The 14,570-nt window shown below is 45.7% G+C and overlaps 1 protein-coding gene across 2 annotated transcripts in view; it reads left to right on the top strand.

The window, feature by feature from the left end:
• The window catches only part of LOC127032368 (regucalcin-like), a 32,931-nt gene that overhangs the window by 14,875 nt on the left and 3,486 nt on the right, over window positions 1-14,570 (top strand). The window contains exons 5-7 of one of the 2 annotated variants that reach the window (XM_050919581.1): window positions 233-364; window positions 7,525-7,679; window positions 9,803-10,473. In XM_050919581.1, the coding sequence (XP_050775538.1) occupies window positions 233-364; window positions 7,525-7,679; window positions 9,803-9,853 (338 nt within the window). In that variant the 3' untranslated portion in view covers window positions 9,854-10,473. Of the gene's footprint in view, window positions 1-232; window positions 365-7,524; window positions 7,680-9,802; window positions 10,474-14,570 lie in introns of those variants that run through there. The other variant, XM_050919573.1, reaches the window with a different exon arrangement.

The following is a 14,570-nucleotide window of genomic DNA, read 5'->3' as shown; positions in this document are numbered from 1 at the left end:
TCTAATGGCTGTTTATTTATATCAGTCTAACTGTGCTCCATCAGCCATCTCTAGGCACATGTGCAAATCAAATGTTTGTTGTCTGCCTTTCATTACGAAAATGAGCTGATCTGTTTGTAAGAGCATTTAGGAGACTGTGGAAGACGTTCAATGAATTTGTTAAATTGGTATATGGTATAGTGTCCGGGCTAAATTATCACACTCAGTGCTGACTTCATAATTCCTTCTACAGCCTGCTGTAAAGTTTTGTACCAATTAGAAAAGGAGGAACAAATGCCTGATGGAATGTGTATTGACACAGAAGGGAAACTTTGGGTGGCCTGTATTGATGGAGGGAGAGTGATCCGTATAGATCCTGAGACAGGTAAGCCCTCACAAAGGTGAACTGGAATTCTGTATTAAATAACCCAATTTCAGGATGGGACTCACCTGTGCCCAGGGGTGAAAGTAACTTAAAGGACTTACTGGTACTCCGGAGTCTTTAGGAGGGGTTGGGGCCTCAACTGGAAGAGGGGGGGGCTTTAAATCCCCAAGCACTTTAAATCAGGATTTAAAGGGCCTGGGGTTAGGGCTGTGGTAGCAGCAGCTGGGAGATCTGAGCCCTTTAAATTGCCCCAGGAGCTACCAGCTGCAGAGGTGGCTGGGAGCCGTGGAGGTGATTTAAAGGGCCCAGGGCTCCAGCTGCTGCTACCGCAGTGGATCCCCGGGTCCTTTAAATCACCATCAGAGAGGGCCCCAGCCTCTGGCGGAGCTTTAAAGGGCTCGGGGCTCCACTGCAGTAGCGGCAGCCGGGAGCCCCATGCCCTTTAAATCACTGCCTGAGCCCCTGGCTGTTGCTGCTACCCCAGGGCTCCAGCAGCGGGGCTCGGGTGGCAATTTAAAGGACCTCAGAGGGTAGCTGCAGTGGGAGCCCCGAGCCCTTTAAATCACCACCTGAGCCCTGCTGCCGGAGCCCTGGGGTAGTGGCGGCAGTGCTATGGTGGCTATTTTAAGGGCCGAGACAGTAGCGGCGGCTGAGCCCCTGGCCCTTTAAATTGCCACCTGAGCCCCCGGCTGCTGCTGCTACCATGGGGCTCCAGCAGGCTCCGGGGATGATTTAAAGGGCCCAGGGCGGTAGCAGCTATTGGATTCCTGGACCCTTTAAATTGTCCCCAGAGCCCTACTGCTGGAGCCCTGGGGAGGCAGCGGCGGGGCTCCGGTGACTATTTTAAGGGCTGGGGTGGTAGTGTCTGCTGCAACCCCGGATCTTTTAAATAGCCACTGGAGCCCCGCCAGTGCTACCCCAGGGCTCTGGGGATGATTTAAAGGGCCCAGGGCAGTAGCTGCGGCAGGCACCCCAGGCCCTTTAAATTGCTGCCCGAGCCCTGCTGCCACTTCCCCAGGACTCTGGCAGCAGGTCTCTGGCGGCAGTTTAAAGGGCCCGGGGCTCCAGCCACTGCTGGAAGCCCCAGGCCCTTTAAATTGCCACCAGGGGAAGATGATCCTCCTTGGTACGGCGCACTGGCTCTTGCTGGTACGTTGTACCTGGGCGTACCGGCTTACTTTCACCTCTGCCTGTGCCACATGCATTGCTCTAGGCAGGTTCCCTCTGTTCTATTGGGGTTGGCTTATTTTGTATTAAGTGTTCTGTCTGTGGCCTACTCTGATAACAGATCGCTTCCCCTGGGGAGTAGGCACAAGAAAATGGCAACACCCATAAACTCATAATCAACCTGTCAACATCCACAAATCTAACTCATTATCCTCCTTCGAATCCCTCCTTAAAATTCTCCTTTGCCATAATTGTCATAACTTTATTCCCAGATCTGGACCTTAGCGTCCAAAATATGGGGGTTAGCATGAAAACCTCCAAGCTTAGCCACCAGCCTGGACCTGGTACCTGCTGCCACCACCCAAAAAATTAGAGTGTTTTGGGGCACTCTGGTCCCTCTGAAAAACCTTCCCTGGGGACCCCAAGACCCAAATCCCTTGAGTCTCACAACAAAGGGAAATAATCCTTTTTCCCTTCCCCCTTCCAGGTGCTCCTGGAGAGATACACAGACACAAGCTCTGTGAAACTACACAGAGAGACTCCCCCTCTCTGTTCCCAATCCTGAAAACAAAAAGTACTTTCCTATTCCCCCAGAGGGAATGCAAAATTAGGCTAGCAATCCAACACACAGATCTCCCCTTGATTTCTTCCTCCCACCAATTCCCTGGTGAGTACAGACTTAATTTCCCTGAAGTAAAGAAAAACTCCAACAGGTCTTAAAAGAAAGCTTTATATAAAAAGAAAGAAAAATACATCCAAATGTCTCTCTGTATTAAGATGATACAATACAGGGTCAATTGCTTAAAAGAATATTGAATAAACAGCCTTATTCAAAAAGAATACAAATCAAAGCACTCCAGCACTTATATTCATGCAAATACCAAAGAAAAGAAACCATAGAACTTACTATCTGATCTCTTTGTCCTTACACTTAGAAACAGAAGACTAGAAAGTAGAAAGTACTTCTCCAAAGCTCAGAGAAAGCAGGCAGACTCCCAAAAGACTTAGACACTCAATTCCCTCCACCCAAAGTTGAAAAAATCCGGTTTCCTGATTGGTCCTCTGGTCAGGTGCTTCAGGTGAAAGAGACATTAACCCTTAGCTATCTGTTTATGACAATAATGTCTACAAAAAACATTTGGCAACAGTTAGGCTGCTGATGTGCTGAGTCCATAGCTGATCATGCAGACCAACAGCGTCTCACAGTTTCCTCGTACTCCCGGCTCTGTTTGTCTCCATCTGCAGGGCCAGCTCCAGGCACCAGCCAAAGAAGCAGGTTCTTGGGGCGGCCAATAGAAAGGGGCTACATGTCCAGGTCTTTGGCAGCAATTCGGTGGCGGGTCCCTCTCGAAGTGAAGGATCTGCCACCAAATTGCCGCCGAAAAATGAAATGGCACAGCAGAACTGCTGCCGAAGTGCTGCCGATCGAGGCTTTATCTTTTTTTCTTTTTTTTTTTTTTTTGCTTTTCCACTTGGGGTGGCAAAAAAGCTGAAGCCGGCCCTGTCCATCTCTTGTCTTATAGTACATTCAGTTCTGGTCACCTCATCTCAAAAAAGATATATTTGAATTAGAAAAGGTACAGAGAAGGGCAAAAAAAAAAAAATATTAAGGGTCTGGAACAGCTTCCATAGGAGTAGACATTAAAAAGACTGGGACTGTTCAGCATGGAAAAAAGAAGACTGAGGGGGATAGGAGTGAGGTCTATAAAATCATTAATGGTTTGGAGAAAGTGAATAAGGAAATGTTATTTATCCCTTCATATGGCGCAAGAACAGGAATTACCCAATGAAATTAAAAGGCATCAGGTTTAAAACGAACAAACAGAAGAATTTCTTCACACAATGCACATCAACCTGTGGAACTCATTGCCAGGGGATGTTGTGAAGGCCAAAAGTAAAACTGGGTTCCAAAAGAATTAGATAAGTTCATGGAGGATAGGCCTATCAGTGGCTATTAATCCAGATGGTCAGGGATGCAACCCTGTGCTAAGGGAGCCCCTAAACCTAACTGCCAGAAGATGGGATGACAGGCCCTGTTCTGTTCATTCCCTCTGAAGCATCTGGCACTGGCCACTGTCAGAAGACAGGATAGTAGGCCAGATGGACAACTGATCTGAACCAGTGAGGACATTCTTAAATTCTTATATTGATGTAAGCTTTTTGGGGGAGGGATTGTTCTGTGTTTGTACAACACCTAGTACAACAGAATCCTGGTCCATGACTGGGGCTTCTAGATGCTATGACAATACAAATAATGAATAGTAAGAATGAATAATAACAAGTAAAATGTGGAATCCTTCCAGCCCAAGTTCGGTTGTGCCATGGAGACAATGCTGTATTTTCAGTTTGCAAACAATGAATGTTGGGTGTGATTGTAGAAGAAGATGGGAAACTGGATAAAGGCCATGATTTAGCAAAGCTCTCACGTATGTGCTTCAAGTTGAGTATGTACTTAAGTGCCTTGTTGAATTTGGACCAAAGCAATTGGAGTTTGTAAAATTTTGCTTTAAATGAGAAATTTTGGAAATTGAACCTTAATTATCTGTGAATGGCACAAAGGTTTCGTGGTGGCTTCCAAAGACCATGAGAAAATACTGAAATCATGAAGCAGGTTGAAAAGGTAAAAATGAAGCTTGGCTCCATGAAAGAAAGTTTAGAACTGAGAAGCTGAGGTTGGTGGGATATTCTGAAGAGTTTGGAATGTTGGTGTTGCTGTACCCAAGGGATTTGAAGAGATCATCTGCATGAACTGAGGTTTGGGATGAATGTTTTCTTTCCGTCACGCACAATTGCTGTTTGTTACTCTGGCACAATCCACCACTCTCCTCTCTTCTCACATTCCAAATCCCTCTTAAAAACTCACAGGAAGGGAATAAAATCAAACCTTAAATAAAAAAGTCTAAGTTACACTTTTTCCAGGCCTGAACAATCCTGTCTTCCTTCTGCTTATTAGATGGTAAACTGTTGAAGGTACTAGGGGGACTGTAGCCATCTTGGAAATCACTGGACTTTAGGAATCTAAATACTTTTGTGGATCTGGGCCCTTGTGCATTGTCAAGAGCTAAGAACATTGCCAGTGCTTAATAAATAATAGTACACCTCTACCCCAATATAACGTGGTCCTCCAGAGCTAAAAAATCTTACTGTGCTATAGGTGAGACCACATTATATCAAACTTGCTTTGGTCCCCCTGCTCCTTGTCCCCTGACTGCCCCCTCTAAAGACCCCCCATCCCTAATCACCCTCAGGACCCCACCCAACCCCCCTGCTCCCTGTCCCCTATCCACACCCCCCGCCCCCTGACAGGCACTCACCTGCAGCGGTGGGAAGTGAAGCAGCCCAGCCCCAGCCCGCTCCACTTCACCAGCTGCAGCGCTCTGCTTCCTGCTGCTGGTGAGCGTCCTTTCCCCAACCTCCCCGCAGGTGGGAAGCAGAGCACCCCAGCTGGAGAGCTGATTTACTGCATTGTATGTGAACCCGTGATATATCAGGGTAGAGGTACTGTCACTGCCAATTGGATATTGAGTTAAACATCTTGGATCAAGCCCTCAGCTGGTGTAAATTGGCACAGCTCCATTGAATTCTCAGAGCTATATTGATTTACACCAGCTGAGAATTCTGTATTCCATATGTGTTTGATTACTTGCCACTATAACTCTGTTTCCTCTATGGGCATGTCTACACAGGGATAAAAACCCCACAGTGGTCCAGGGTAGCTGACTTGCCTTTGTAGGGCTTGGGCTGAGAAACTGCTGTTTAGACATCCAGGCTTGGCCTGCAGCCCAAGCTCTGGGACCTTACAAGGATGGAGGGTCCCATGGCTCAGGTTCCAGTCTACACAGCAATTTTTAGCTCTGGAGCCCAAATCAGCTGACCTTGGGCAGCCACGGCCATGCTGCAAGGTTTTTATCCCTGTGTGGACGTACCCTTGGTCACTTAGAATAATCAGGCTTGGAAGGGACCTCCTGAGGTCATCTAGTCCAACACCCTGCTCAAAGCAGGACCAATCCCCAACTATTTTTTTTTGCGCCAGATCCCTAAATGGCCCCCTGAAGGATTGAACTCACAACCCTGGGTTTCACAGGCTAGTGCTCAAACCACTGAGCTATCCCTCCTCCCATAAGGTCACCTTTCCCTGACTGGGAATCAAACCCAGGCTGTGGCACTGAGATTGCCAAATCCTAACCCATAGATCACCAGGGATGTGGTGATGTAATGCAGAGTTAAGAGAAATAGAACCATTGGGCCAAAGTCAGAAATGATGCAGATGGTTAAATTTCAGTAAGATGGCATAATCTATGTGCCAGCGGGGCAGACTGGTGGGATTGCTGCAGGAAAGGCAACCAGCAGGAGACTGTAAGAAGGTGTGAGGAAAAAGCAGACTCACCTCCTTTATTTTCTGTTTGTTGCTTCTCCTGCTGCAAACCTGTCATAAACAGATAGTTAAGGGTTAATAGAACAGGAATACTTCATGTCTCTTTTGCCTGTAAAGGGTTAACAAGTTCAGTGAGCCTGGCTGTCACCTGACCAGAGGACCAATCAGGGGACAGGATACTTTCAAATCTTGAGGGAGAGAAGTTTGTGTGTGCTGTTAAATTTTGGTTGTTGTTCACTCTGGGGGCTCAGAGGAACCAGACGTGCAACCAGATTTCTCTCTGATACAGGCTCTTATAAGTTCAGAATAGTGAGTACTAGGTAGATAAGGCGAGTTAGGCTTATGTTTGTTTTCTTTATTTGCAAATGTGTATTTGGCTGGAAGGAGTTCAGATTTGTATTTTGCTGAAAGGATTTTAATTTGTACTTGTATACTTAGGCTGGGAGGGTATTCCCAGTGTCTATAGCTGAAAGACCCTGTAACATATTCCATCTTAAATTTACAAAGATATTTTTTACTGTTTTTTTTTCTTTCTTTAATTAAAAGCTTTTCTTGTTTAAGAACCTGATTGTTTTTTTATTCTGGTGAGACCCTAGGGGACTGGGTCTGGATCCACCAGGGAATTGGTGGGGAGAAAGGAGGGAAGAGGGAGAGAGAGGTTAATTTTCTCTCTGTGTTAGGATTACTTTCTCTCTCAGGGAGAGTCTGGGAGGGGGAGAGAGAAGGAGAGGGGAAGGTGAATTTTCCTCTCTGTTTTAAGATTCAAGGAGTTTGAATCACAGTGATCCTCCAGGGTAACCCAGGGAGGGGAAGTCTGGGAGAGGCAACAGTGAGGGAAAGGGTTTACTTTCCTTGTGTTAAGATCCAGAGGGACTGGGTCTTGGGGGTCCCTGGGCAAGGTTTTTTGGGGGACCAGAGTGTACCAGGCACTGGAATTCCAGGTTGGTGGCAGCGTTACAAGTACTAAGCTGGTAATTGAGCTTAGAGGAATTCATGCTGGTACCCCATCTTTTGGACGCTAAGGTTCAGAGTGGGGAATTATATCATTACAAAACCCCACCCTTCAAGCCTCTTGGCAAATAAGTTACACTCACTCACTTGCTCATGCTGATTTACTGATGTGTAACATCCACTTCCCATTTATTCCCCCTCTGAATTTGACCCAACTGTTAGGTGCTCTATGGTACAGACCATTATGTTAGCTTTTTAAACTTGCAATTGATTTAAGAGTCTCTTCAGTGCTGAAACACCTTCATGACATACTGTTTCAAGATTAGTGCTTCAGTTAACACGTGGCCTGCCTGTTTCTGATCTCACTGCCTCACACACTCTAGTATTGCCTGCATGTGAAAAAGGAAATGGAGCTGCATGGAGACAGAGGACAGAAGCTTTGCTAAAAGTAAAATGTAAGAGATGGTGCCGTCGAATCAATTCAGCACATTTCCTCAATAGACAGTCCTTACGGAAACTGCTTCTTTCTGATGGGGAAACACTATATTCATATTGTAAAAGGCTCAGTCTGACAATCACAGTACTGGCTGTCTAGTTGCTTAACAGAAAATTACATGTTACATTTTTCCCCAGAAAGTTTAAAGTAAGTAAATATATTTTCCTCTAGGGAAAAGAATCCAGACTCTGAAGCTGCCTGCTTCAAGGATCACCTCCTGCTGCTTTGGTGGAAAAGATTATTCAGAAATGTATGTGACTTCTGCCTATGATGGGCTAGACAAGGCAGCTTTGGCAAAGGAACCTCGGGCTGGGGAGATTTTCAAGGTGATTGGATTTTGTTTCTTTCAGTTAAAAGATTTAAACATTCTAGGTTGGTTAGTGCTGGTTCAAACCTGTCACCTCTGCCCCCAGATTTAAACACAGCTGTGATCCGTATGATTCTGGACTTTTATGTCCTTTAGAGTTGTTTGTTCAACCTTTTGACCCTTATTTCTTATTATATGTTGTATCAGTTTTGCAAACATCACTCTTTTTTTCTATTGTACTGTCATCAATTATGTTAGTTCTCTCATTTGAATTGTCACAGGGTAGCTACATTTTTATAAGACAATTAAAAGTTTTTTATTAAAACCCAATGACAGCAGGGCAAAAACAGATTAAGAAATGTTTGTTTAGTCCCTTACAAGTGAGTGACATGTTTCAGCTAATTAATTATTATTTTCTAGCTATAACTAGTGAATTCAAAACTACTCTTTTTGTTGGTCATTTTGTTTCACCTTCAGGTGTATTGAAAAAATATTTGCTGGGAGAATAGAACACAATTCACAGATTGTAGTCAGAGTCAACACTTAGACCTTGCCAATGCTTGCAGTGACATGTAGGTTAGGAAAAGGTAGGCTGCATCCGAATTCACTAAGATGTGTAGCTACACGTGGCAGTGAAAGGCTCTGAAAGGCAGCAGGGAAAGCCTTCTCCTGCTAGGGCCAGCCTAAGGGAAAATGGCACCCTGGGCAAACTTGTATTTTGGTACCCCTGCCCCCGCTGCCTCCCCATCCATTCCTCTATTGCCCCTGGCCCGCACTGCCTCCCCAGGCTCCTGACCCATCCCCTCTGGCCCCTGCTGCCTCCCCGTGCTTCCCATCCATCCCCTCTATCCCCAATGCCTCCCTGGGTTCCCCACCATGCACCTCCATTACCCTTGGCTCCTGCTGCTTCCCTGAGCTCCTCATCATCATCCCTAGGCCCTCCTGTCTCCCCCACCATTGCCCAGAGCTCCCCTCCACGGCCTTGCACCCCAGACTCTTCTCCTGCCCTGTTCTGTGCCTCTTGATCACAGTGTCTCCCTCCGCCCAAAAATCACAGCATCCTGGACAGTCACCAGTGTCACTCACCCCTAAGGCCAGCCTTGTCTTCTGCTGCCAGAGCCCTTCACTGTGGAGAGGAAAGTCTTTGGCAGTGGGACACTACACTGCTAACAATAGCTGTGTAGATGGGGAGGCACAGCTTGGGTGTACAGAGAGCTGTGTAGGATATATACGCTGCTATTCAGGCGGGTCTGTACTGTGCTCACCTAAGCAGTGCCTCCCCATCTACACTGCTATGTATACCCATGCTAGGTGGGGACGCAGTATCTGTACTCTACGCACCACCACAAATGTAGACCTACCCTTAGAGAACGACAATAGCATGAAATGAAAGGGTAGTTACTGTGCTATAGTGGGTCAAATACAGGGGCAGCTCTAGACATTTCACTGCCCCAAGCACGGCGGCGTGCTGCATGGGGTGCTCTGCCAGTCGCCGGTCCCGCAGCTCCGGTGGAGCTCCCGCAGGTGTGCCTGCGGAGGGTCCTCTGGCCCCGTGTGCTGGGGCCTGGAGCCGCCCCTGGTCAAATAAAAGTATATCTTCAGTCTAGAGACTCTTCGGAAGGATAGTCCAGTGGTTAGGACATGAATCTGGGATACTGGAAACCCAGATTCAATTCCCTGACCTACCACAACCTTCCTGTGTGATTTGGAACAAGTCACTTAGCCCCTCTGTGGCTCAGTTCTCCAACTGTAAAACTGAGATGGTACTTTTCTACCTTACAGGGGTGTTGTGAGAATAAATACAGTAAATAGAGTGCCAGGCACTCAGACCCTATGGTAACGGGGGCCAAATGAACCCTAAGACAGATAGTTTGTAGAACAGGAGAATTACTGAGTTGTGTTCTATGATCTTGAATCCAACCTTAGGGTTTTGTACTGCTGCCAATCACTGTGATCAATATTAGCAATTGTAAAGTCCCTCCTGAACTTAATGCAGTCAGATGGTTCTTCTCCCTTTTCCGCTTATAGTGAACTCTACTTGGGAGTAGAGTTTAATAAATTATAATGTGTGTTCTGATTGCGTGAGATATGAATGCTTCCAAAGCAATCAGTTAGAGATTGACCTTTTTTCTTTTTAAACAGATAACGGGCCTGGGTGTGAAAGGAATCCCACAATATTCATATGCTGCTTAAATATTAACACTTTATAGCAAACAAAATAAATGCATGGCCCATGCAGGAGGAGTTTTGAACAGGAACCGTTCATTGAATTGCAAAACTATCTATCTGAAGAGTCTTCTGTGCACCTTTTGGAGCTTAGGACTAATTTTTAATTCTCCATGTTTGGCTCTACAGCATGGTACCAGAGTGGAATTTTAGCAGAAGCAGATAAATCAGGTAACATTAGAAATGAAAACAGATTTTCAGAATGCGTAGGCTTGTAAAATTTCTTATGCTCTTGCATAAGCCTTTTTTATTATTTAGTCCAGCATTCCTAGTTTAAAACAAAAATTCTTATGGCCAGTTCTGCCCTGGCCTACTTATGTAGTTCTGAAGGCAGAATTTGATTTATGTTTTCATGTTACAATGATGTAACTGTAACGAGATATGCCCCGATTTACTTTATTTTTTCAAATGTCCTGACTTGAACCTGACAGTTCTTCTGCTTTTGGATTTCCCATAAGGGTCTGTTTTTGGCAGTCATACTCTTCTCCATTTTCAGTTTTGTTTTGCTCCACTGAACCTTTTGTCCTTTCACTGTCTTTATTTCTGTCTTGTCTTTTTAGTTGAGGCCAAATTCTGTGCAGTTGAAAATAAACTGTGATCATGTTACAAAGTGTGTTTTGAAAAAGTTCTTTTGAAACAAAAATGATCCTGGGAATGCTGTATGAATGTGAACACACACAGTCAGCCTACACTCAGGCCTTGAGATATAGGCTTACCCTATTATATTGCTGGCTGATGGTAGAGAGAGAGGGAAGAAGGTTAGAATAATTGAATATCAGGGTTGGAAGGAACCTCAGGAGGTCATCTAGCCCAAGCCCCTGCTCAAAGTAGGACCAATCCCCAACTAAATCATCCCAGCCAGGTCTTTGTCAAGCCAGGCCTTATAAATCTCTAAGGATGGAGATTCCACCACCTCCCTAGGTAACCCATTCCAGTGCTTCACCACCCTCCTAGTGAAAAAGTTTTTCCTAACATCCAATGTAAACCTTACCCACTGCAACTTGAGAACATTGCTTCTTGTTCTGCCATCTGCTACCACTGAGAACAGCCTAGCTCTATCCTCTTTGGAACCCTCTTTCAGGTAGTTGAAAGCAGCTATCAAATCCTTCCTCATTCTTCTTTTCTGCAGACTAAATAATCCCAGTTCCCTCAGCCTCTCCTCATAAATCATGTGCTCCAGCCCCCTAGTCATTTTTGTTGTCCTCCGCTGGACTCTTTCCAATTTTTCAAATCCATGGATGGCCACACACACACACTCACTCTCTCTCTCTCTCTCTCTTTATTGCCGTGGTATACTTTCTTTCCCTCCCTTCACTCCTGTTGCAGATGTGGCATCTCTTTTCCTCCATTGCTTAGTGTCTGTTCCTTCATCCCCCACATTCCATGTTCTTTCTTTGTTTCTCTTGTGCCTTGTTATCTTCCTCCTGCCTTCTCTCTCTCTATTCCACTAATTTTGCTCTTTTACAATTCCTCTGTCTCTCTTTAAAGGATCTTCATCACATTGTATATTGAGTTTGAAGCTCTTGTCCTTGTTTACAAGGCTCTATATCTCTGCCCAGGTCTCTCACTGCACTACCCCAGACTCTTCACGCTCTTAAAGTTGACTGATTTCTCCCTGTTTCTCCCACACAAACATCATTGTGCCTTATTCCATGCCACCACCTACGCCTGGAATGTTCTCCCAGAATCTGACCTCATTAATATCCCTCCTAAAATCTTGCCCCTGCCATAAGGCATAAGGAAAAAAGAGGCAAGAAGAATAATTGTCTGTACGAAGTCTGCCTCAGGTACCTGAGTCATGGCATAATCTTATTTGTTTAATGCTGTCCAACTGACTCCTAGCCCACTGTTGTTTGTTCTCACCCTCACTTGTTATGTTATGTCTTAATTGTAGGTTGTAAAATCCTTGAGACAAGAACCTTGTTTAATTAAATGTCGCTGTGAGGAACCTATTATGTAAGTGGGCACCATACAAAGAATAAATAACAATTCCCTCAGTCCGTCCCACAGACTGCTACTCATCACAGAAAGGACAGTTGGGGACTTCGAAACTCAGCACCAGGAGTCTTGGGAATGGGGCTGGGAACAGAGAGGGTTCTCTTCCATATTGGAAATCCATATCAAAAAAATGTGGGTCAGATATTTTTCGTCTTCTTCCTCTGGATGAGAGGGACTTCTGGATTCTTCACTCTATCCCCAGTGATAGCTGTCAAGAACCAGGGATGATGGACCGAGCAGTGGATTTCTCTTTCCATGCAGGCAAAGGCTCAGCCCTCAGCCTCCCTGGAGTGAGCAGGGCATGCATGCAGGAACAGCATGCCTTTTCCTTCTTGCATGTGCTTCCATTGCAGGGATTGCAAAGGGAGGGAATGGGGAAGTAATGCACATTCAGTCAGACTGTCAGGAAGTGTGAGGGAGTCAGGGCCCTGCACCCCTCCCCCCACTTCCTGCAATTCACCGTGGCTCTCAGCCAGCCAGTAAAACAGAAGGTTTATTAGATGACAGGAACACAGTCCAAAACAGAGCTTGTAGGTACTGATAACAGGACCCTCAGTCAGGTCCATGTTGGAGGTCAGGGAGCTTCGACCCCAGCCCTGGGGCTCCCTCCATTTCCCCAGCCAGCTCCAAACTGAAACCCACTCCAGCAGTCTCATCCAACCTCTCCCCAGCTCCTCCTCCAGCCTTTGTCCGGTTTTCCGGGCAAAGGTGTCACCTGGCCCCAATCCCTCTCCTGGGCTCAGGTTACATGCTCGGGTATTGTCCCTCAAGTGAAGTCACACCCTGATATTCCCATCACCAATGCAGACAGTCCCTGTAAAACTCCCACGCAACATTCGCAGGTCAACCCGCCCCACTTCCTACTCCGTCACACAGACACCTGAAGAAAATCAATCCGCTCATCAGCCTGGCTGCCTGGTGTCCCAACCTGGATTTGGGTGAATTACAAACACTTGATCTTGCTATTGTATCACTTTTGCATTCCAAAATGTGCATCAAAATGTCACGTTATAATAATTCATTATACATGGCACAGATATTGAAGTGATGTTTTGCTATGAAGTTGACTGACCTTTTTTGTCAGGAGCTATTTCAAGGCCCTCTCACGCACATCAAAGCACCATGGTACAAAAATCTGTACACACTCATTTATACAAAACCACCACTGGATGACACCATTTCTTGTTCTCAGCAGGTCTTACTCGTTGTGAAAGAATGTTGATTGTTTTCTCTGGCACTGCAATAGTTTAGCATTAGCCGAGGGCTCCCAGGATTCCACAGATTGTGAATTGCACCCGAGGAGTGTGAGGCTGGTGAAATGCACCCAGGAAAATTCTGGCAGCTGGAATACTGTAACACAAGTGATAGCAACCCAGGGGATTCTCTTGATCCTTCCCGACATCAGATGGCTTTTTATATGCTCCATCCAAGAGAAGACCCTATCCCTCTCTCCCACAGTTACACAACAGTCAACTCTTCTAGATGCAGGATCTAGTCATACTGCCATGGTATAGGAAATACAATGCCATGAAAAAAAAAAAAGACAAGTTAAGTAAAGACCAGCTGTGCCTGCCTCTCATAATTTTGTATATGTACTAATAGTCTTGGACCAGATAGTGGCCACTGGGCTCTGGTCAAGAGTATGGGGCAGTGTAGAGCTATGTGGTCTCAGGAGAAGCGCCAGCTGCTATTTGAAGAGGTATCTGGCACACAAGGAAAACTTGCCACTACACCATCCCTTAAGGGTAGCAGCAAGCGCTTGCCTCTACTACTAATTGGTCTGATCGCTGGTACAGGGGATGTTGGGACACAGACCATCATTCTGCCCAAGGAGATAGCTGTTTGCACCCTCCCCAGTTTGTACATGTATGCAAGGGCCACCATATTTCCAAATATTTTATGTAACCGCAGTTGAGAAATAAAATCTTCAGCCCCTTCATAACGTTTGGTCAGCAAGGTGGTCGGTATTCTGTCCAGCAATAATTCCAGTGTTAAGTAATCTGCTGGGAATACTAATGAAGCTAAAGTGTTAAATGCTTTATGGCATAGGGCATATGCCAAGATGCAATAAAGCGCATTGAAAATTATGCAAGGATTTCTGCTTACCTAGTTTGAAAAAGAATGCTAGGGCAGGGCATTCAGAGGCCAGTCAGTGTCTGGTATCCTCAGTTTAAAACAAAAATTGGTGTGATGTTTAGTAAAATGATCATGATAGGATTGAGTTAGTTACACAGAGTATTATGGGCTGGAGCCATGCCCCACCCCTCACTTCCTGTTTTGTAACATAGAGTCTCCTCCCCAGCTCTATTGTGATCCAGTTGAATCAGACACTGAGGGTGGGGTCCACAAAAGTACTTAGGCTCCCTGTCGATCCAGAAAACTCCTGCTGAACATTGTAACTCACTTGGCACCCATGTTCTCAGTGTAAAATTTCCCTCAGCACTTATGTGTCTGCCTCTGGGCATACGTAGTTCCATCTCATTCTAGCGCCAGTGTCCTGATGCCTTTCTCCTGCCTAAGTCTAAGCACAATTAATGAATCAGGAAAAAATAGGCATTTGTCCACCTAAGTTGCGTGTGGGATCTGATCTGGCAGGCACACCAGTGTCCTATTCAAAATCTGATCCATTTTGTAAATTTAATCACAGAATCATAGAAGATTAGGGTTGGAAGAGATCTCAGGAGGT

This window comes from Gopherus flavomarginatus, chromosome 1 (assembly GCF_025201925.1).
Source record: "Gopherus flavomarginatus isolate rGopFla2 chromosome 1, rGopFla2.mat.asm, whole genome shotgun sequence".
Classification (NCBI taxonomy): domain Eukaryota; kingdom Metazoa; phylum Chordata; order Testudines; family Testudinidae; genus Gopherus; species Gopherus flavomarginatus.
Note: the sequence above shows the minus strand (reverse complement) of the source record. Positions and strands in the feature narration are given on the sequence as shown.